This window comes from Eleutherodactylus coqui, chromosome 5 (genome assembly GCF_035609145.1).
Source record: "Eleutherodactylus coqui strain aEleCoq1 chromosome 5, aEleCoq1.hap1, whole genome shotgun sequence".
Taxonomy (NCBI): domain Eukaryota; kingdom Metazoa; phylum Chordata; class Amphibia; order Anura; family Eleutherodactylidae; genus Eleutherodactylus; species Eleutherodactylus coqui.
In genome coordinates, this window is record NC_089841.1 from 156,329,568 (window position 1) to 156,351,029 (window position 21,462).

Consider the following 21,462-nt stretch of genomic DNA (forward strand, 5'->3'; position numbering starts at 1 on the left):
AGGCACTACTCGTTCGAGTAATGTGCCTTAGACGAGTATCTCCCTGCTCGTCCATAAAGATTCGGGGACCGCCGCAGCTGATAGCTGAGTCGCGGCGGGGAGCAGGGGAGAGCGGGCGGGAGAGAGGGAGAGAGAGATCTCCCCTCCGTTCCTCCCCACTCTCCCCTGCAGCTCCCCGCCCCGCGGCGGCCCAAAATCTTTAAGGATGAGCAGGGAGATACTCGTCTAAGGCACATTACTCGAACGAGTAGTGCCTTAGCCAGTATACTCGCTCATCCTTATTTCTGACCTATCGTTCAACTCGTACACAGCGGTATTCCCATCGTGGCAATGTTTGGCCGAGATGGAAACATCACTTTTAATTAGATTTCTTTCATTATCTGATTAATTTGATCATGATCCTTAACATTATATCCAGATACAAACTAAGGCACCCATAGTAGACAACTCATGGATATAAATTTTAATATATCGGGCTTCAGACAGGCAAATATTAATGCTCCCCAAACAGTACATGGTACTTTGTAGCGGTAACAGGCTATTGTAGGCCTTTAACCCATTCCCGCTGCAGGGCGTAAGTTTACGTCCTGGGAGCGGGGTACTTCCCGCAACAGGGCGTAAACTTACGTCCTGGAGATAGCGCTGGATCATATGTGATCCAGCGCTATCCCGCAGCGGGAGCCGGCTGTCAGTCACAGCCGGCGTCTCGCTGCAGCAGCGGGGGGACATCGGAGATGCGCCCGCCACTGTTAACCCCTTCCCTGCCGCGATCTAAGTAGATCGCGGCAGGGAAAGAGTTCACAGCGGGAGCGCGGCTCCCTCTGTGTCTCCGGCCGGAACTCGCGATGTCATCGCGAGAGCCCGGCCTGTCACCATGGCAACAGGACACCAGACACTGGCGTCCTGTATTGCCTATGCCTGAGATCGCTGTATGAGCGATAAGGCATGGGAGAGCAGTAGCTCTGCCATGCCTTATGACAGCGATCATCAGGGCAGTGATTAAAGTCCCTCAGAGGGACACAAACAGTGTAAAAAAAAGAAAGATTTAAAAAATGAATTAAAAAAATGTAAAAAAAAGAGTAAAAAAAACATTTTTTATGCTTTTTCTCAGATTAGCATAAAAAAAGGTAAAAAAAAAACAAAACCCCACATATTTGGTATTGTCGCGTCCGTAACGATGCATACAATAAGTTGCACATGCTTTTGACTGTGCACCGAAAAAAACGCTTAAAAAAAAGCTAAAAAACTGAGGCAAAATGCTCATTTTTAGCATTTTGCCTCACTAAAAACGCAATAAAAGTGATCAAAAAAGTCGTATGTACGCCAAAATGGTACCAATAAAATCTACAGCTCGTCTCGCAAAAAAGAAGCCCTCATAGAGCTCTGTACATGAAAAAATAAAAAAGTTACGTAACTTTGAATGCAGCAATTTAGAATAGAAAAAAGATTTCCAAAAAAAAGGGTTTTTATTGCAGAAAAGTGGGAAAACCTAAAAAAAATTTTAGAATTTTGGTATCGTTGTAACCGTACCGGTCTGCAGAAAAAATGGAAAGTCTCATTTATGCTGCATGATTAACGGTGTAAAAAAAAAATAAAAAAATCTATGGCAGAATTGATGCGTTTTCTCTCTCTGCTATCATTAAAAAAAAAAAAAAAATTTTACAATATAGTCTATGTACCCAAAATTGGCATCGATAAAAACTACAGTTCGCCACGCAAAAAACAAGCCCTTATACGGCCGCGTCCACGGAAAAATAAAAAAGTTATGGCTTTTGAAAAATGGAGATGGAAAAATACCAAAAAATCGCTTGGTCCTCAACACCAAAATAGGCCATGTCATGAAGGGGTTAAAGGGGTTTCTGGGATTAAATTATTGATGGCCTATTCTCAGGAGTCATATCTCTGTTAGTTCCACTAAAATGCAATCACAAAGGCACAAAGTTTAAATCCCTTTGCAATTATAGATATATTTCAGTCCAAATTCCAGACATAATGCCCTAATCAACTATGTGCACAAAAGAAATGTCCGAGGGCTCAGATATTCCAATGGAAGCTGAAGGAATGTGTGGAATATCTGAGCCTACTGACATTTCTTCTGTGCACTTGGCTGATTATGCCATTGTCTGGAATTTGGACTATATATGATTGAAAAGTGATTTAAATTTGGTCTTGTCTCAGTCACTTCAGTCCTGGAAAAGTCCCCTTTAATAAACTCTTAATACTAATTTGTCTATTTTAGATATTTATGCCTGGGAGGCAGTTAAAATACTGTAAGAAAACCAGTATTCCTTTCATGCATTATTCACTAGGAATAAATACTTTTGCACAAAAAAAAAACTAAATATATTTGTAGATTTTCATAGATGGCAACAGATAAACTGTCTTTTATGTATTAAAGTTTAAAGGGGTCTTGCTATGAAAACAAGATGTTTGACTGAGACCCCCACTGTTCCTGAGGAATGGGGCTCCAGTGTGTCCCTGGATGAATGAAATAGCGGTGGTACATACACATTGCCACTCGAATCCTATCATTGGGACCTCCAGAAATAGCCAAGAACTTGAACATTATCTCCGGCAGTCCTATTGAAATGAATGAATGGCAGTGTGCATGTGTGACCACCACTCCATGTAGCGATGCTTCAAAGCCCTGCTCCTTGGATCGGTGGGATCTCAGGAGACCCACACAATCGTCATGTTATCCCCTAACTTGTAGATAGTGAAAAACTTGTTTTTGTTGTAAGATCCCTTTTTAATACATGTTTTTGCAGAAAAAATGTGGATTTGTGTAGATTACGTTTGTCCTGGCACTGTTACTGGCTTTTTATAGAATTGCTCAATTTAGTCATGGGAATGATCCAGTGATGCTGGTTCGCAGTGTTAGCTATGTTGACTCTGCCTCTTGAGGTCCTGTCTGAATTGTTGAAAACTGTAATCGGACTGAACCCTGAATTGAGCTATTGATTTTAGCCAGACACTAAGCTTACAAACTCTGGTCTCCGTTTGACCAAGTTTCTGTTCTTTTCTGCTAGTTTTGCAGCAGAGAATTGTGTAGTTGACTATAGTAGTGAAACATTTAAAAAAAAAAAATTCTCATATTTGATGTGTTGTATATGCTGTTCCATGATACAGACGCTTACCCATCCGATGTACCTCTTTGATTTTATCTTGATAAGGTGAGGTATTATAAATTTATTAGTGGTTGTCTAGTCCTTACACCCAGGTAATCCATTCAAAATTCTAAGTATGAAAGGCATTTTAATATTATCAAGAATCTCTCATCACCTTGGGGTTTTCATAACCTTTTTTTAGGACAAATAACTATGTTGACTTTTGTTTGTCAGCTATAACTGGCCAGTAATGTACTGACTGTTTCCCTGATGGTCACAAAAACACTTTTTATCCTTGTAGGGCCAAAGGACACACAGGTGCTTGAAACCCTTCATTGTCGTGCATTTCAGGACATTGTGTGTTTAGTTTGTTATACCCTTCATGATTGTAAACTGACCCTGTATTCTCTGTTTAATCTGTACATGTTGAAAGCTCACAGTTGTAAAGTTACAATGGTTAATTTATGTTTCCTATGTTAGTCCAGAAATCAGTTAAAATGGGTTTCCCTTGTACCTGCTCCCCACTGACAGAGGGGGCGGGGGAGCTCTTTTCTGGTCTGTATAGAGTTATTGCCTTAAGAATATTTAGCCAAGCATCGGACAGTATTTTAAGGCAACAAGTGGCAATCTACATTGCTTGTGGGTCACAGGCATGCTTTAGAAATGAAGGATATTGTCCGCATACTGATGTATCCAGTATATAATTTTAATAGATTACATATTTGTGCATCTAACTTTTCAGGATTATGGTACGGTTAGTTTCTTTGGAGCGCCTAGCTTAAAGGGGTTGTCCAGGATCCAAAAAGAGACTGAATGGGGACAAATTGCAATACCAGAGATGGCCCATGGACAAAAGGTGCTGTTTCAGTGTTCCTGAACCATCTCTTCAAGCTACAGATTTAACAGTTTAGAATTATTTTCTGCAAAAAAGGGGTACTAATGCTGAGGGATGTATTGAGTAGCAGGTTGATTTTTAGGTAGCTTCACATTTTCAGTAAACTCAACAGTAATCTCCATAGGTGATCTCTACTGGAACCTTATTACCACAAGGGATGAAAACGGTTGATTCTGTAAAAGTGGATTCGCACATGGCTTAATTTTACATCACAGACAAATCTGCATGGCTTACGCCCCATGCGCAGTGTAAAAGGTGAAATACACAATTAAGACATTGATCTTTTTGGGGCGGATTTGTTCAGGGTGTAAAGTTATGCCATGTGTGAATCCACCCTGTGGAATATGCAGAACTGCTTTTGAACCCACCTTGTACCCTCATTTTCATCAGACTTGCATGTGCATTTTGGAAACTGCTCTCTTGCAAGTGAAAAAAATCCACTCTTTACATCAAACATTTAGGATGTCTGTTATTACACAGGATGGCTATTTGTAGTGAATTCTGAATGGTTTGTGATGTTACAAAAGTCTGTGGCATATACTGATTAATATTTGATGGATTGCTTCAATACCTATTGCAATGTAATGTTTTTCCATTAACAACTTTAACGTGCTTTTATTTACAGAGAGAAGAAAGTGTATCCTGATTTAAATTTATTATAAAATGTGGAATATCTATAATATAAAGTCACAACTTTTAACCTATTAAAACTGTACATACTATAACGCTGTGTAAAGCATGTGGATACAATATGTGCATAAGATTCCTTTCCGGGTTTTTTTTTCTGTGCAATAAACTATTTTTGTTAAAGTGCTGCAGTATTCTTTGTGTAGAACCAATATATCACCATTTGTTACACTAAAACTTCAGTATTTTATCTGGCACAAAATGGAAGCCTCATCCAATTATGCCAATTCATCAGCTGGTGCCATTCTCAGTGAAAATGTTCATAATTCATAGTCCAGGCTCCAGCTCACCAGTGATATACAAGCTGGTGGTGGCAGTGAGCGAGTGTGTGGGGGTATTGTAGAGTGCAGGAGAAGTTAGAGCGACCAGGGGGTGTTTTGAGCTTTCGTTCTGCATGCGTGCAGGAGCCTGGGAAAGCTGGCTACAAACTCTCCTGTATTCTAACTACCCCGCACTTGCAATCCCACGAGAGTGATCGATCGAAGCTCTGCCACGACAAATTGGTGGCAGTGAGTGTGCTTGAATTAGTTGATTGTTGACAAATCAGCGATGGAGGCAGGATCGGCTGGGGTCCCCCCACACACACTCTGACAAATTGGTGGCAGCAGTGGGATATTTAAAAGGTTTGTGCCAGAACTAAGCAATTAATTCTCGTATGAGAAAGTTTAGTGGACTCTTTGCGAAGATCGACGCAAAAATTTTACAAGGTTTGACTCTGTGCTAATACATAATTTGTCTTTGGAGCCAGGGAGTCTGTGGGAACCACCCAAGGTGTGACATTTCCCTGGCAAGGGGGTAATTAACATCCCCCTGCCATTGCCTTAACTTTATGGCCATCTAAACAAAGCACTTCCTAAGGCCACATGGTCATCAAAGGCCTGGCAGTTGTGAGGGAAGGGGAGGAGGACAAGTGGAAAAGATGTCTGTTCAACTTTCCCAATGTCCTGAACAGCAGCTGGTTGATACTGCATCAATCCTTATACCACAAATTATTAGCTAAGCGCATGCTAGTTATAGGTGTATAAGGCTGGGTTCAGTGCTTTATAGCTTTCCAGCAGGGAATTCCATTTTTAAATACCCCAAAACATTATCCAAACTGAACCAGTCACTTTGTGTGACTTGGTTTCCTTTTTGTTTTTTTTTCTGTCTATGCTATTTTGGAAGATGCAATACAATAGTTAACCAGTAATTTTATGTTTCAGCTTTATCATGCTGGCGTTCTTGGATTGCTGATAGATATACAGTATGTGTTTTTTAAATATTTTCAGCACATCCTGGTGACTGAGTTTCTGAAGGAGGAAAATAATAAAGTACAAGCACTTTATCGCAAGGATTGTGATATTCCCTTGCCTGCTAGCTATGTAATTTTGTGACCTTGCTGGTGAACCATCTCTACAAGATAGGCTGATGCAGGTTAAACACTAGGTCTAACCATCAGTGCGGAGATGAGTCGGTCTAAAGGTTGCCATGTGCAACACACAGAACAGTTCACTGGTGGTGAAGGTGGTTTCTGCTTTCTCAGATTGCAGATCTTGCATGGGTGCAGGTCTGATAGGTGCCAGCATGGGCGATGTGTCCATTGAGAACAAATGGAGACTGTATATTATGGAATGCTTTTCACCATAAACCAAAGAATGGAATGTCAGTTGAGAAGTGATTGCTGCTCCAAGAATCCCGGACATGAGCCCCAAACTTCTATGCTGGTAGCTTCCTCACAGCTAGACCAGTCTGCTTCCAAAACTATCTGCCATCTCCTTGTACAGAGGTAGAAGACCAGATGTAGTGCAATTAAGGCTTTGACAACAAGAGAAGTAGGTCCCTTTTATTTTATTCACAAACAACCAAGTTTAAAAAGCATAAAAACAATCCAACGTGGAGAGTTCTTCTCTCCCGACTACCCAAGAAGAAGCTGTGGGAGCGAAACTCTAATTGGGCAAAGGAGGACTTTCCATGTTGGATTACTTTTATGCGGTTTTTAACTTGACTGTGAGCCTAATAAAAGGGATGTACCAATATACAGACATTGTTGATGTCCAGCTGGTCAAAAAAACAGGACATTGGTCAAGGGAAGCTCAGGTCCCCTATCTAGGGAGCCTAATGTCTTCAAAGTGCATGAAGCTTTAAGAAAAAACAAAAAAAATGCTATGATGGCAGTTTTTTTAATTTTAAACCAAATTTGGAAACTCATTCCATTTTTATCTTTTTTTTTTTTTAATATATAAATTCTTTTTGTAAATTTTGGGATGGATACAAAAAGAAGAGGGAAAATTACTTCTCAGGATTGACAAAGGGGAAGCGTCTGTGGGGTTGGGGGGGTAACCAGTTTCTGTGAACATGCAGAGGGCTAATAGAGTAACACAATAACAGTGGACGATCCAAGTATGTTGAACAGAAAAAATGGCACATTTAATTTAAATTGTAATCGAATATCTATACTGTGTAGATAGGTATCTAAACACTTTTTTTCTTTTTTAGAATGTTTTTATTTCCTGATTTGTAGAGTTTTTTTTTTTTGCTTTAAATTTGGGATCTATACATGACTAGGGGCTGCTGTCATTGCTGAGCTACATTTAAGTCACTCTCGCACAAGCATTTGTTAAAAAAAAAACAAAAAAAAACCTTTTTTTTTCCCAGTGTTGAGGGCAGCGGTTTCATGAGAGTTTGCCTGCATTTTTACTGCATAGTTTGTGCAGTAATGACGCAAGCAAAGCAAGCTTGATCTCGCCATTGTTTTTTTTTGTGAACCAGCGATTGTATGGCGAGAGATCGTTGCGTGAACCTTGTTCATACATAACCCCTTAGCCCACCGATACAGGCCCTCAAAAGGCGTATCGGCGGTTACTAAGTTCAGGTTCCTTATCGCTAGAGTCGGCACCATACTAAAATGAATGTGTCTGTCCCTGGTGATTTGCACATTCAGGCCTGGAGACTACAACTTAGAGTGGGGTTCTCTCCCAAAAGCTGATATGACTTGCCAAATTATCTGGGCACACTCCTGTATCTGGGTTAAATCTTCAAGATGCTATGGATTACAGCACTCAGTCTGCAGTATGAATGGCTTACCCTGCAAGAGCTTTCCAAGAAAATGGGTGCTGCAAATCTAAAAAAATACTATTGCCAGAGTTCCATGTGCTGCTGTCGTATTGTAAGGGATGCCGGCCCTTAAAGGGGTTGTCCCGCGCCGAAAGGTTTTTTTTTTTTTTTTCAACCCCCCCCCCCCCCCCAGGGACGTAAAAAAAAAACGCTCAGCGCTTACCTTAATCCCCGCGCTCCGGTGACTTCTATACTTACCGGCTGAAGATGGCCGCCGGGATCCTCTTCCTCCGTGGACCGCAGCTCTTCTGTGCAGTCCATTGCCGATTCCAGCCTCCTGATTGGCTGGAATCGGCACGTGACGGGGCGGAGCTACACGGAGCCCCATTGAAGAAAGCAGAAGACCCGGACTGCGCAAGCGCGTCTAATTTGGCCATTCGACCATTTTAGACGGCGAAAATTAGGCGGGCTCCATGGAGACGAGGACGCCAGCAGCGGAGCAGGTAAGTGAAAAACTTTTTATAACTTCTGTATGGCTCATAATTAATGCACAATGTACATTACAAAGTGCATTAATATGGCCATACAGAAGTGTATAGACCCACTTGCTGCCGCGGGACAACCCCTTTAACAAGTAAGGTTGGCAGTCAAGCCTATAGCCATAACTACCACAGCTAAATTTGCTCTGAGGGTTGCAGTCATGTCAGCAACCATAGAGGCATGGTCATTGAGTATTAGGGCACTTATGTCCTCTATAAACTGACTTGGTTCCATAAACTCTTCACTACATGCCAAATATTAATGTGGTTTATGGGATTATACGATAGATGACCTAACCTCAGGATCGGTTACCAATAGTAGCTTGGCCTCTTTATGATCATGTAACCTCACTGTCATTGGTCACATGACCTGAGCGCAGCGCTGTCCCATTCAAGTGATGGCGCTGTACCTGATGTGCTGAAGCATTCACCTGCTGTCACAAACAGCTGATCAGCCTTTCACCAATCACCTACTGATGACCTACTCCACTTTTTTCAAACTTTTGACATGTTGGAGTGATGGGTCAAAGGTTATTTATTTATTTTTTTTTTAATGTTGCTGAGACCCTCACTGACTGCTAGAATAAGGGGACTAGAGCACTCACCTGTACCTCTATGCCCCCTCAGCTGTCTATATTGCTTGCTTGGCTCCTTTCAGTGGCGGAAGACAGACTCAGTGGTCTATATACCTCTGTGTCTGTCTTCAGCTGTCAAGAGAGGCCAGAGACCGCTGGATGGGCACCGTGTCTCCGAAGAGTACTGTAGACGAGTTGTTCTATCAGCGGGGGTCGCGGCAGTGGGCCCAACACTGATCAAAACTTTTAACATATTGAAATTTTTTTTTTAAAGTTCAGTTACTATATAAGTTTTCGAAAAGCCTTTATTGTGATAGTCATTCAACTCAAAGATGCAAGGCAGAAACTTTTAGGTTGGGACTCGAGGACGACTTTGACAGGTCGTTCAGCTGAAGATTGCGTTACGGCCGTGAATCATCATAACCTGTTGTAAGAAAACAGTCACCTTGCAACTAGCAAGTTGTGCGACTCAATGAAATTCGTGTGACCGTTGGGTCATGGTGAGTCGCAATATGGCACATGTGATGGAGCATTGTGCAGGCTATATTATAATATTGTGCAATTTCGTCGCACCCTCCATCGCTGTAGGAAAGTGGTTGGGTTTGCCACAGTAAAGCCACACAGCAAGGAGCCTGAGGCACACTAGGCCCCTCAGCCACAGCTTGGGGGCCCCTGCAGTAGACAGAGCACTTCTAGCCATAGATATCGAGAACACGTCGGTGATACAGGCAGACCTGTGCACATTGCTTCTAGTGTCCCAGCACTACACACAGGCGAGCCGCGGACAGCCCCACTGTTGGCGCGCGAGCCGGGGTCCTATCAGGCCGTACCGGAAGTGTCGCATGCATGTTTCGCTGTGGAGTCGGGTGGATCCTACTTAAGGCGGAGGAGGTAGGGAGGACCCGAGCTGGAGTTGGTACCTTCCGTGCGGCGGGCGCTGTAGTGCCGGCACTAGTCTGCGGAGGATTAGGTGGAGCGGGGTGCGGCGGGTTACACCTGAGCAGAGCGCATTAATAGCAGTGATCTGCACCCGTACGGATAAGTAGTCCGGCAGGACACAGCTTTGCTGTGGCCTCACACTGCGGGCAGCGCCGTGTTATCCGTGTAGTCAGGCTCTATTACAGCCGGCCGGACAAATTTCGCCGTTTTGTTTTTTTTAGCCGGTAATAGGCGCGTATGGGAGGACGGGTGTAGAGCGCCCCCCAGTGGAGCGTCCTAAGTAGCGCAGCAAGGTCCGCGCGGAGGCTCCAGCGGTCTGTGTGTGACAGGAGGGCTAGGAAGTCACCGGCGATGTCTCTCTCCGAGCTCGTGTCCGGCTGGGACGCCTCCGTGGGCTGCTCGGTGCTCGTGGCCTGCGTGCTGGTGCTGCTGGCTTGGCTCTACCGACTGGCGGAGCGGAGACTGTGGAAACAGTCCGAGTCATCTGGGGGCGCCGCGCCGCCCGGCCTGGAGGTTCTGCTAGGTGAGGAGCTGTGTGTCTGCGGTCTTCACTAACGCACTGCATGTGTGCACGGAGCCACTAATACTGCCAGCCTCACTAATCTGCGGGCCAGCCAATCACAGCGCAGCTTTCACTTCTCAGTCTGCTCTGGCGAAATAACTAGGCTATGATTGGTTACTATGGGCAACAAGGCTGGCTGACCTCTGTATCTACAGGTTGTGCTGGTGGCTGCCTACAGACACTTGTTGGCGGATGCCAGTACTGGGACAGCCTTGCAGAAGGTGGGAGATCGGTCATCGTTCCTGTGGAGCCTGTTATGGCCTCGCTCACAGTTGAATCTGTCGTAGGAGCCCAACAACATACATCACAGGGGTGCCGAATACAGCACTTCAAGGGGGTTCTGGGAACAATGGGTTTTTTTTCCTCCAGGTTTTAACCTAGTCACTTGATAGACCCACCCCAATCTATAACCGTCAGGGTATTATTGTACCTTGACGCCACCATCTAGTAAAGCTGGAGAGGGCAGTGACAGGCTCGTGACACCCCCTGAACCTGATTGGCTACTGACATGGGTGCCCTGCAGGTCCTGGAAGGCCACAGTGAATATCCCTGGCGCATGCTGCTGTCTTCCCCGCTGCTGTAACTCTCCCAGGCTCCCTGCAGTTCTGTGTTCCCCGGCTGTCTCTCTTCTCTCACCTTCCCCGTTGCTGCTGTAGAACGCCGCTGTCATTCTCTCCCCAGGCTCATCGCCGCTGTCCGTGTGGCTTCTGTCCCCTTCCACGGTCCTGCTCATCGCCTCTGTCCTTCTCTTGCCAGCAGCGGCGGCAGGACATGCAGTGCATGGTGAGGCAGCGGCGGCAGGACATGCAGTGCATGGTGAGGCAGCGGCGGCAGGACATGCAGTGCATGGTGAGGCAGCGGCGGCAGGACATGCAGTGCATGGTGAGGCAGCGGCGGCAGGACATGCAGTGCATGGTGAGGCAGCGGCGGCAGGACATGCAGTGTATGGTGAGGCAGTGGCGGCACGACAGTGGAGTGCGGTCCTTCCCCGCTGCAGCTGCTCCTACCTGCTGTCACTGTCCCTTCTGTCCAGACTGACCGCTTGGAAGGGGCCGGCTGCCAGTGGCAAACACATTGCTGCATGCTGTGTAGTGATTGTTTGCTGCTGAGACCGGTCGGCTTAAGGATTGCTTAGCTGTTAGGCTTACATTACTACCTGTAAATATGCTTCCATGTTACAGGGGTCACATGGAAGCATTCACTAGTAATCATGTAAGCCTAACAGGACAAGTATCCCTTAGGCCTCATGTCCACGGGGAAAATCAGATCCGCTGCGGATTTGTAACGCGGATTTCGGCTGCGGATGCACTGTAATTGTCTTTTATTTTTCATGCGGGAGATCAATGTAGCTATGTGCTCTATGAGCTCCCGCATGCGTGATCCGCACTAAAATGGAGCATGTCCATTCTTTTTTTTTTTTTTTCATGCTCCAGAAATTTTTTAATTCACTTTTAAATACCATCCGTGGGTATTTATCTACCCGCGGGTGGTCAATGCATTCCTATGGGGTGCGGATCCGCGGGCGGGAGAAGAGTTAAAATCCGCTGCGGATTTTAATTCTTAATTTGCCCGTGGACATGAGGCCTAACTGTCCACGGCAGACAACAATCGCTACACGCTGCTGCTAGGACCTTAGACAAGACAGCCTATCGGGAGTTAGGGGTGTGACGGGGCGTTCCTGGTGGCGTCAAGATGCAATAATACAAACCATTAGTACACCCACCGATCCCAAGGATGTGGTCCAGTTGGCCCCCAAATGAGTGTGCCACCGCCACTCCATTTACTTACACACACATTTTAGTGACTGGATCGTTATACTCTCCGTGACTCAGTTCACCGCAGATATATTGTGCATGTAATACGCAGTGAAATTACGCTCATATGAACCTGCCCTTAGATGCAACGACGATTACTATGTTAATTTTCCAGGGGTCGTAACTATATCTAGGCTAAATGAATAAAAAATAAAGTCCTTCCCACATCATAAGAATCGTTGGCAGCAGTGTCTGATTGGACGCGCGTTAGGAAATTGTTACAGATGGAAGATGATTGCACAGATAAGAGTCCATCCGAAACTTGTAATCATACCCATCGTGTAGAATTGGTCCATGTAACTAGTTAAAGGGGTAGTTATCTGGTAGTTATCAATATCTGGAGATTGATTACGTGTCTTCTGGATGGGTCATGAAGGGTCATGAATGGCTGATCAGCTCTGGCCATCTGCCCATAAGCCGCTGTACCAGTATACAGAGCCGGTAATACAGCTTCGTACAATTTGCTGGGTCCCTGCACAGTGTATTGTGCCATGCTCTTCTGGGTCCGTACACTGGCACAGCTGGTTGGTGGATCCCTGCCCACCTCCCCTGAGGATCAGTCTTCAGAGCTCAGCAACCCTGTTAAACAATTCTTTTCTCCCTTCCTTCCCAGCAGCGTTGACCCTCGTGGCCCGAGTAATGCCGCAGTCAGTATTTGTATGCTACATCACAGAGCAGCGGTACAATGGACAGATTGGCATGTCTTCAGTATTTTGGACACTCCTGGTTTTGGCTTAAAGGCCTGATGCAAAATACTAACCAGAATGCTGCCACGTGAAAGACCCCTAAATTAGTAGAAGTTTCTTAGGCCGTATCTACACAACCGATGTTCTTGCGCAAGCTTTGTGAGGCATACGAAAATATACCCCATTGTTTGTAAGAACAGAACAGAAGAGCCGCAATGTTGCCTGTTTCCATGCAAGTCTTGCACTATAAGGCTGCCTTTCCACGGGCATTATTGCATTGCATCCCCTGTGGCGATAATCTGGCCGCAGGGAACGCAATGCACGTTTTCCATAGTGTTGCTATGGAAAGCGCAGCCCCCCCTGTCCACTAGCAGAGAATCATAGCGATTCTCCACTCGCGGCCGGCTAATCGCAGCATGCTGCGATTCTCCGTGGTGAGCCTATCTGTCAGGCTCACTGCAGAGATCCATCTGACTGCTCCAGCTCCTGGGCGGTGGCTCCCGTGGCGGAGATCTGCCGCCGAAGACTGCAACGCCCGTGGACAGGCAGTCTAATACATATAAATGTGTAGTGTCTGGTCTGTGTGATGGTAGTCGTGCCTGATCATGTCAGGGAAGACTCACTATCAGCTGTGTAAGCATGGCCTGGTACAGCTGGTAAAAAGTAGTCTTTTCTTTATATTACAAAAGAAGCCACCCCATAACAGCAGTTTTACACATGTATCGGTTTTATTTTTATATGATTTTTTGGGGGGTAAACAAAGCCATCCAAAAAGAGTGTGTATGACGCAGGCCTATGGTGATTAGGCCTGTAGACGGCCGGGTCGGATCCCGCTGCAAGAATTCTTGCAGCGGGATGTGAGCCGTGCCCATGCACAGACTAGAGCCGGCACATCGCCAGTGATGTTTCTGTGCAAGGACATGCCGCGATGTGTTTACCACGCCAGTTTTCACGTAGTCCAATCACGGCTGTCTGCATAAGATTGAATTATTTAATGCAATCCTGTGGCAGCAGCACGGGTGGAATTTCGCCTGTGTGCGTTTGGCCTTACTTGGATTTTTTTTTTTTTCCATGTCCCCTCTTCATTCCCCCAGGGGGACTTGACTATCTGACAGCTTGATTGCTTGTGTAATACATTGAACAGATGTACAAAGAGAGGAGACCTGGGGGCCTTCATTAGGCTCTTGGCTGCCATAACACTTGGGCACTTCGTGGGCCGTTGGCCGACAGAGGGAGCTTCCTCCCTCTGGCTAACCTTTTAGTTGTTGCAGTCATTGTTGACAGTGGCATCTAAGGGCTCCTTTCCACTGGCGAGGTAATCGCACGTTTTCAGTGCGATGCGAAAGTGCGAGCTCTTGCAAGAAAGTCCCACATATGTTGCTCTATGACAACCTTTCCACTAGCGATGTTTAGGGCAAGCTGCCATGCGAGGATTAAAAATCGCAGCAGGAGGATTGTTTCAGCGTTTTGCTTTTTTTTTTTTTTTTTGTCGCCCATAGAGAGCAATGGAAAACCAGATGTGTCTCATCGCAACGCAAAAGCTTGTGTTTTGAGCAGCGATGCGATTTTAACATTGTGATTTTTCTCGTAGCGATATCGCTATCGCCAGTGGACAGGAGCCCTAAGGGTGAAGACCCACTTGCATTTTTATTGCGGGTTTTTTCCACGCGATTGTCAGTGGGACTTTCTAATGTTAAAAATGCATTGCAAGTTTGCATTTTTTGAGCAATGTGGTTTTAACATTAGAAAGTCCCATTGATAATCACTTAAAAAACGCAGTGATATTGCGTGAAAAAAATGCGCAAGAAAAACGCAAGTGTGCAGGAGCCCTAAGGGGTCTCCTATCCTGCCTGTTGCAGCAGCCTTGGCTATATTTTACAGCTGGCACCGGCTGCATGATGGCTCAGCTTCCCCACAGTACTCTAGGTATGCTGTGTCTCGAAAAGGGAGTTAGACAACCCATTTTCATATATCCTATTAGGGAATTCTGGGTCAACTCATGAGAACGCTGCAGTACACAGACTGCAATTCTTTTTTTATAATGACTCTAGTATGAACCAAACTGCGAGCCGCTGTGGATATTGAAGAGGCTGCAGAGCTCCCACTTGCACCATGGTCCCTTTTTCAGCACCAGTGAACTGCTCAGTCGGACCCTCACTGATAATATATTGATGGCCTGTCCTAAGGATCAAAGATCAGTTTTAAAACCATGGATAAGCCCTTTAATCGTATAGGCTGTCTTAGTTATTGGAATACAGATGCGCTTGCTGCCAGGTGATATTTAATAAACCATAAATTTATTTTATTTTTTTGACTTGCTAATGAGTATTTGCACTACCTGCAGCTGGACTCTAGGGCTGTTTGCTTGTATTGCTTTTCGGAGATTCTGATCCTTGCTGTTAAGGCCCAATGTCCACTTGTACGCACGGATTCCACTGCTGAATCCCACAGCAAAATCTGGTTCTTATCTCTCCAGATCTTCTTTCTTCAGCATGGCGGATGTGTCCGGGTACAGTGTCCGACGCGCCCGGCGCATGCGCAGTGCTTACTACTTTGTTTTTTAAATCTCCCGCTTTCCCGCGCGAGAAAAAAAATCACAGCCACATACTTTTTACTGTCCTGCGGATACTAATGTATCCCTATGGGTGGCTTGGTTTGCGGGTTCTGCAAATCAAATCCACCCGTGGACATTGGGCTTAAGGCCACTCTCACACACAGCTTTTTACCGTGATTAGCACAGTGTCCTGAGCGCCACGCTAATTTGGTACACTCCCATTGATTAGATTGGGGCTTTTCAGACCTGTGCTTGGTTGCAACATTTGTAATGCGCTGAGCGCGGTCTGTTCTATTTTTCAGCGTTTATTTTATTTAATTTTTTTTACCCACCCCTTCGCAATAATGGGGGTGCGTTAATGCATGACACAACGTTTGACAGCGTGTTAAAAAAATGCTGCGGCTCTGAGCAGCGTTTAACTGAACGCACGTGTTAGCGTGGCCTAAGAGGACAAGTAGCCGCGTCCGTGCTTTTGATCAGGTGGGACTGCTACCATGCTGCCGGATTTGCTCCAACTTAAGTGCACATGCAGAAACTGCCTCCAGTAACTGTTTGCTGGTGCTGAGCATGCAGCGTCTTTCTCTCAATCAGTTTTAAGTCTGTTAAGGGGGTCTCACACTCTGGATTGTAATTGCAAAATCCGCGATCGTCTGCATGGACTTTGGGCAGCAGAATGCAGGCATTGAAAGTCATGTTTCAATCTTTTTTCTTCACACTTGTAGATACAAATTGTGTATTCTGCGAATGGAAAAAAAAATAGCAAGCTCTGTTTTGCAGAGGGATCCGTGCAGACGGCTTCCATTGACGTCAATAGAGGCGTTCAACCTGCAGCCCATACGCAGTTAATATTGTATATGGGCTGTGGGTACCTGCGTTTTCGTTAAGTGATGGTGTGGGAAATACAAACAAACATGTACTGTGCATGACTGCTGGCGAGCCTAGGCGGCCATACGCAATTCAGGTTAGTCCTGTACATGGGGTCAATGGCCGAGCCCACAGCCTCCCGCATGCAGAATCTGATCTGGTCATGTGAGCCCGGCCTAATTCAGTGTTCATGTAATTATCAGGAAGGCCTAAAGGTCCTTTTACACGCAAAGATAATATTCCGAAAGACTGAAAGTGATCTATTTGCATAAGGTGTTTATGGCCATTAACACTTTATCATCGTTATTTGCATGTAAAATGACCCCTAGGAGTTGTTGCAGAGGCCAGCATGTGTTTAAACACACTCCCAGCTGTGCAAACAGCTGCATTTGTTCTCTTCATGGCTGCCTGCAGATTGCATTTTTCTCCTTTCGACTAGTGTAAACATGCCGTGGGGAGAACATCCTGCAGTCTTTTGAGAGATGAGCAAAATACATTCTAATGGAATATATTTGCTCAGCTTTCAGCGGCTGAATGGTGGATTTTATGTGAATTGAAATCCATCGTTCAAATGAAAACTGCGCGATGCCTACATTTACATGTAACGATTATTTTCAGCCATTTGGACGAATTTTGACCAATCGTTGCGTGTAAAAGGGCCTTTTCTTGGGGATATTGAATACTTCTGGCTGCTGTAACTAGATTTCTATCACTGCTGCATCTTGTGAAGGTGAAATATCTATGTGCAGCTCAGGGGAAGTAAGTTTCCAATCTGCTTTTTCCGCTATCCAGTTGTAATATGACCCCCCTGTAAAAAATAATATTTACACAGTGTACTAGCTTGGCATCATCTTCTATGGAAACTGTATTCTTGGCCTCTGAATAGCGCATTATTTTAAGATCTGTCCTTTGGTGTAATCCTCATACTTGCAATGCAGGAATGTTTTGCTCTTCCGAAGAATGACTCATAGCAAGTTTTATCTATTTTTAAATGGGTTGTCATGGCAGGCGCTCCGCCCCAAAATGTGTTCTAGGCACTGTGTGTTGCATATCACTTGAGCTGGGTCAATTTTCTTTTTCTCTTTTTTTTTTATTTATTTTTTTTTTTGCATGAGGGGAACACTTGGCAGGAAGTTTTTTTTAAAATACATTATAATGGAAAAGCTTAACTTGTCGGCATAGAAAACACTTTGACGTGATAGTTGTACAAGAGTTCTGAAATACCTATAAAGATTGAGTCTGAGTTGGCCAGGTTATAGATAGATTTTGGGGTTTTTTTTGCCATAAGTGGCAACTTTACTAGATATCAACAAGTTTCTGAGGTTCATAATGGAATCCACAGCATTTTTTCCACTGTGGATTTTGGTGTTAATCTACCCTGAAATCCACACCAGATTTCACCCTTTTAATCGATGGGGTGAAGTCTACTGCCGATATGCTTCAACATCTGCACCAAGCGGTACGGAACTTGAAGCAGCTTTTTCTGCTGTGGAAAATTTGCTGCAAATCTGCCACATGTGAACACCTCCTTACTGGCCCAGCAGAAAAACTGTCCGTTGTAGAGGGCTCTGTATCTTATAGCGCCATCTTTATTGGGCGCTGTACAGAGGGGGTTGGGTGATGTACTGGCTGCACCAATCTTAAAAATATCAAGGGAACAGAATATTATACATTCTCTAGTAAAATGGTCAGCATTGGGCAAGGCAAAAATATCATTGATTGTAATCTAGGCTAACTGCTTTAGGTTGCGGTATCCTGTGGCGGGTCTCCATGCAGAATCCCGCAGCAGGTCCCTCCTTTCCCGCAGACATAAGGCCAAAAAAGAATTACCTACCTGTCCGGACGCTGCAGATCTGCCCTCTGTTGTGGCTGGACCATCTTTCTTCGGCCCGGTGGATGTTTTTGGCACGCTAGCAGCGTGCTGCGCGCATGCGCCATGCATGTTGTTTTTTTGTTTTTTTTTTAACCCCTGCTCTCCCACGCCGGAGAGCAGGAATTCAGCTGCGGGTGTGCCGTGGATCCAGACGGCTTCCATAGGCTTTAATAGAAGCCTGCGGGAGCCATCCCCGCAGGAGACCCGCACTAAAACGGAGCATGCTGTGGGTGTTTTCCCGCACACGCAATCCACACCTCAAGGGAAAATGACATCCGCAGGTATTTAAATACCTGCGGGTGTCCAATGCATCCCTATGGGGCGCGGATCACGCGTGTGGGTGACCTGCTGCGGATCTGTCCCGGTGGACATGAGGCCTTAATCTGTATTGCTTATGGACCCGGCAGCTCGCCATCAGACATGCACAGTACCGGGGGTTTTTTTTCTAGCGCTGTCACTAGACGATGGCACGGGTACCCATGACCTATCCACAATGTCAATTGCAGAAGGGCCATGGGTCCAACAGCTTCCATTGACTTCGATGGAATCCACCAGTGCAGAGCCCGCACATAAATGGAACATGCTACAATTTTCTTTCTTTCTTTTTTTCCCCACGCTCGCAGAAACCACAATTGGTTTCCGCAAATGTGCAGGAAGCAGCGGTTTTCCATAGGCTATAATGGACGGTATTTGCTACAGATCCATGGTGTGAATGCCGTCCGAAATCCGCAATTCAAATCTGCTCGTGTGTGGGTGGCCTTGCTTTTCTTTTAAATGCAGCCTGTAACCTAACACTGCCAGTCTGAATTCCTAATGGAACATCTTGGCGGCTCGTTGTAGAGTTTAACAATTTATCAAGGGTTTTTTCTCTTTCTGCATATTAGTGATATTTTGTGTCACATAACCAATGTGCTTAAGAAAAACGTCTACTGGTGCTTCTTGGGTCGCCTTCTATTCAGATCTGTAGACTTTTTTTTTTTTTTTTTCCTGGTCAGAACTGTTGGCCTCTCTACAAAAAGTAGAGTAAGTTGCCAATTTCTGGTTTCAGTAGTCTGTGGATTGAGGGATGACAAAAACTCTGAGAGGGAAATGACAAGTTTTGTTTTGTTTTGTTTTTTTCTTTCTTTAGCACAATGAAATATTTTAGTGAAAAACTTGACAGGTAACTTCTTGTACTGTACTTTGCATGTCGTAGATATGCAGTAAAATTCCTTTAATCTAGCATAAATGGAAAACAATCTAGTAAATCTTAACCATGCTTTCAGACAACCTTTTGAAATGTTATAGGGGCATGTCAAAGGTTTTGATCGCTGGGGGTCCGGGTGCTGAGACCGCCAGGATTGTTAGAACAAAGTAACTGAAGCAGCCATCTGAGTGCTTATCACTGCTTGCCAGCTGACGACAGGCTGTACATAGTCTATGGGCCCATCTTCAGCCAGCATTTAGGAACAGCACTCAGATAAGCACTTTTGATGTTTTCAGGTGGTTTTTTTTTTTTGGTTTTTTTTTTGTACTGACATAATTTTCAGAAAAGAAGTCCAAAGTAGGATCTCAACCCAAAATATGCTGCTATAAGGTTTCTTTACCACAATTCTTTTGTGGCATGTGATGCTTGACTGTCCCATTGAAAACCATGGGCGATGCATTTCGAGGGACGCTAAAAAAATAGGATATTCAGTGGGAGTTTTTTCTTTACCTTGCAGCATTGCTGTGTGGAAAACATCGCTCATGAGTAGGACTCCATCCAAAAGATTGGAATTCATGTTATGTGCGTCTCAAGGGACAAAACTCGTGTCAATGTAGGCTTACACAGACATGCATTTTTTTGTCAGCTCTTCCCCACTCCTATTGAGAAGTCTATGGAAAAACACAGTAAAGCCCCCTGTCCACGGGCGTTGCGGTATCCGCAGACGAATCTCCGCCAGTCAGCCTAATCTGATAGGCTGACCGTGGAGAACCAGGGCAATTCGCAGCATGCTGCGAATTGCCGTCCGCGAGCAGAGAATCGCAGTGATCCTCCGCTTGTGGACAGGGGGCCGGCGCTTTCCATAGCAAGCTTCAGACTGCGTGATTCGCCAGCGGTCACTGCCGTAGACAGGGGGCCTAAGAGGAGACATCCTTAAAGAATTCTGTTACAAAAAAAGAACATGCATCTAAAGTAAGCAAAAATGACACCAAAAAACCCTCGCTGTAATGCGTTTCACAACTCCCTACGGATGACATCTGGTTGCTACATTTTTGCCGCAGAACAGTTTTCCCTAAAAATGTGGGAAACCTCCCATTTCTAACTTGTTTTCTCTATCTAGTCATGTGAAATTCCTACACATTGACTTTCTGTACTGGAAAGAAAGTGTCAGATGGCTGATTAAAGGAATTTTACGGTTTCACCTTGTTGCATATTTTGTGCTTCTGGACGACTGTTAATGTTTATGGCATTGGTCTGAAGGTAAAACCACGTGCATGAAAGGCATAACCCCGCCATCGCACTGCTGTAACTGTATATTGCTGCGCTCTCTAATGGCTTTGTCGTCCTGCCTATGAGAACTCCTGTGCTTTCTTCCAGCTGAACAGAGGATGGAGAAGATCTTGAACAATTTAAAGCTGCTGGATCCAGATGAACTGCGACAAGAGATATTGAAGGCCGGGCTGAAGTGTGGGCCCATCACATCCACCACCAGATATCTGTTTGAGAGAAAGCTAGCCCGGACTTTACTGGAGCAGGAAGGCATTGATGTAGAGACTCTGCGCACAAGTGACAGGACCGCTACATCTGATCCACAGAATGCTGCTTGCGGCTTCCAGGCCAAATACTCTGAAGACAGGGACTTTGGATACGGTGTAGGGTTAAACCCTCCTACAGAAGAGACCTTAACCAGAAGAGACTTTGCAGCCAGTGGCAGTTCAGCAGCTGGTCAATTCTCTGCAAGTTCTCATTCTAATGACCCCCCTGTGTTTTATGCTGTCTTCCCTGTGTATGAGGAACCCCCAACTTGGACTGGTAAGTTACAACGCTTCTGAATTGAAATCCTTTCTTAGGGCTTTGTATTCCAGGGTATGCTCACCTTTCAAAGTGTCTTCAAACTTTTTAAATTGTTTGTGTTTAAAATGTAACGCAGTTCGATACATCAGTCAGCACTGAAGTGGTTAAGGACCATTTAGACAATGATTCTCGCTCAAAGCCATCTTTTGAGCGATAACTGTTGCGTCTGAATGCACAGACATCGTGCACGATTCGTTCCTCGCTCAATTCTAGTGTTATCACGGTCGGCGGCGCTGATAAGATTCTTTCAACTCGTGTTTCACTGGTAGTTCACATTTCAAAGGATGCAAAAAG

The 21,462-nt window shown here is 45.0% G+C and overlaps 1 protein-coding gene across 2 annotated transcripts in view; it reads left to right on the forward strand.

Moving 5' to 3' along the window:
* The first annotated feature begins 9,665 nt into the window (after positions 1-9,665).
* Positions 9,666-21,462, forward strand: part of ANKLE2 (ankyrin repeat and LEM domain containing 2) — a 32,788-nt gene continuing 20,991 nt past the window's right edge. The window contains exons 1-2 of one of the 2 annotated variants that reach the window (XM_066603451.1): positions 9,666-9,727; positions 20,692-21,126. In XM_066603451.1, the coding sequence (XP_066459548.1) occupies positions 20,703-21,126 (424 nt within the window). In that variant the 5' untranslated portion in view covers positions 9,666-9,727; positions 20,692-20,702. Of the gene's footprint in view, positions 10,299-20,691; positions 21,127-21,462 lie in introns of both variants that reach the window. The other variant, XM_066603450.1, reaches the window with a different exon arrangement.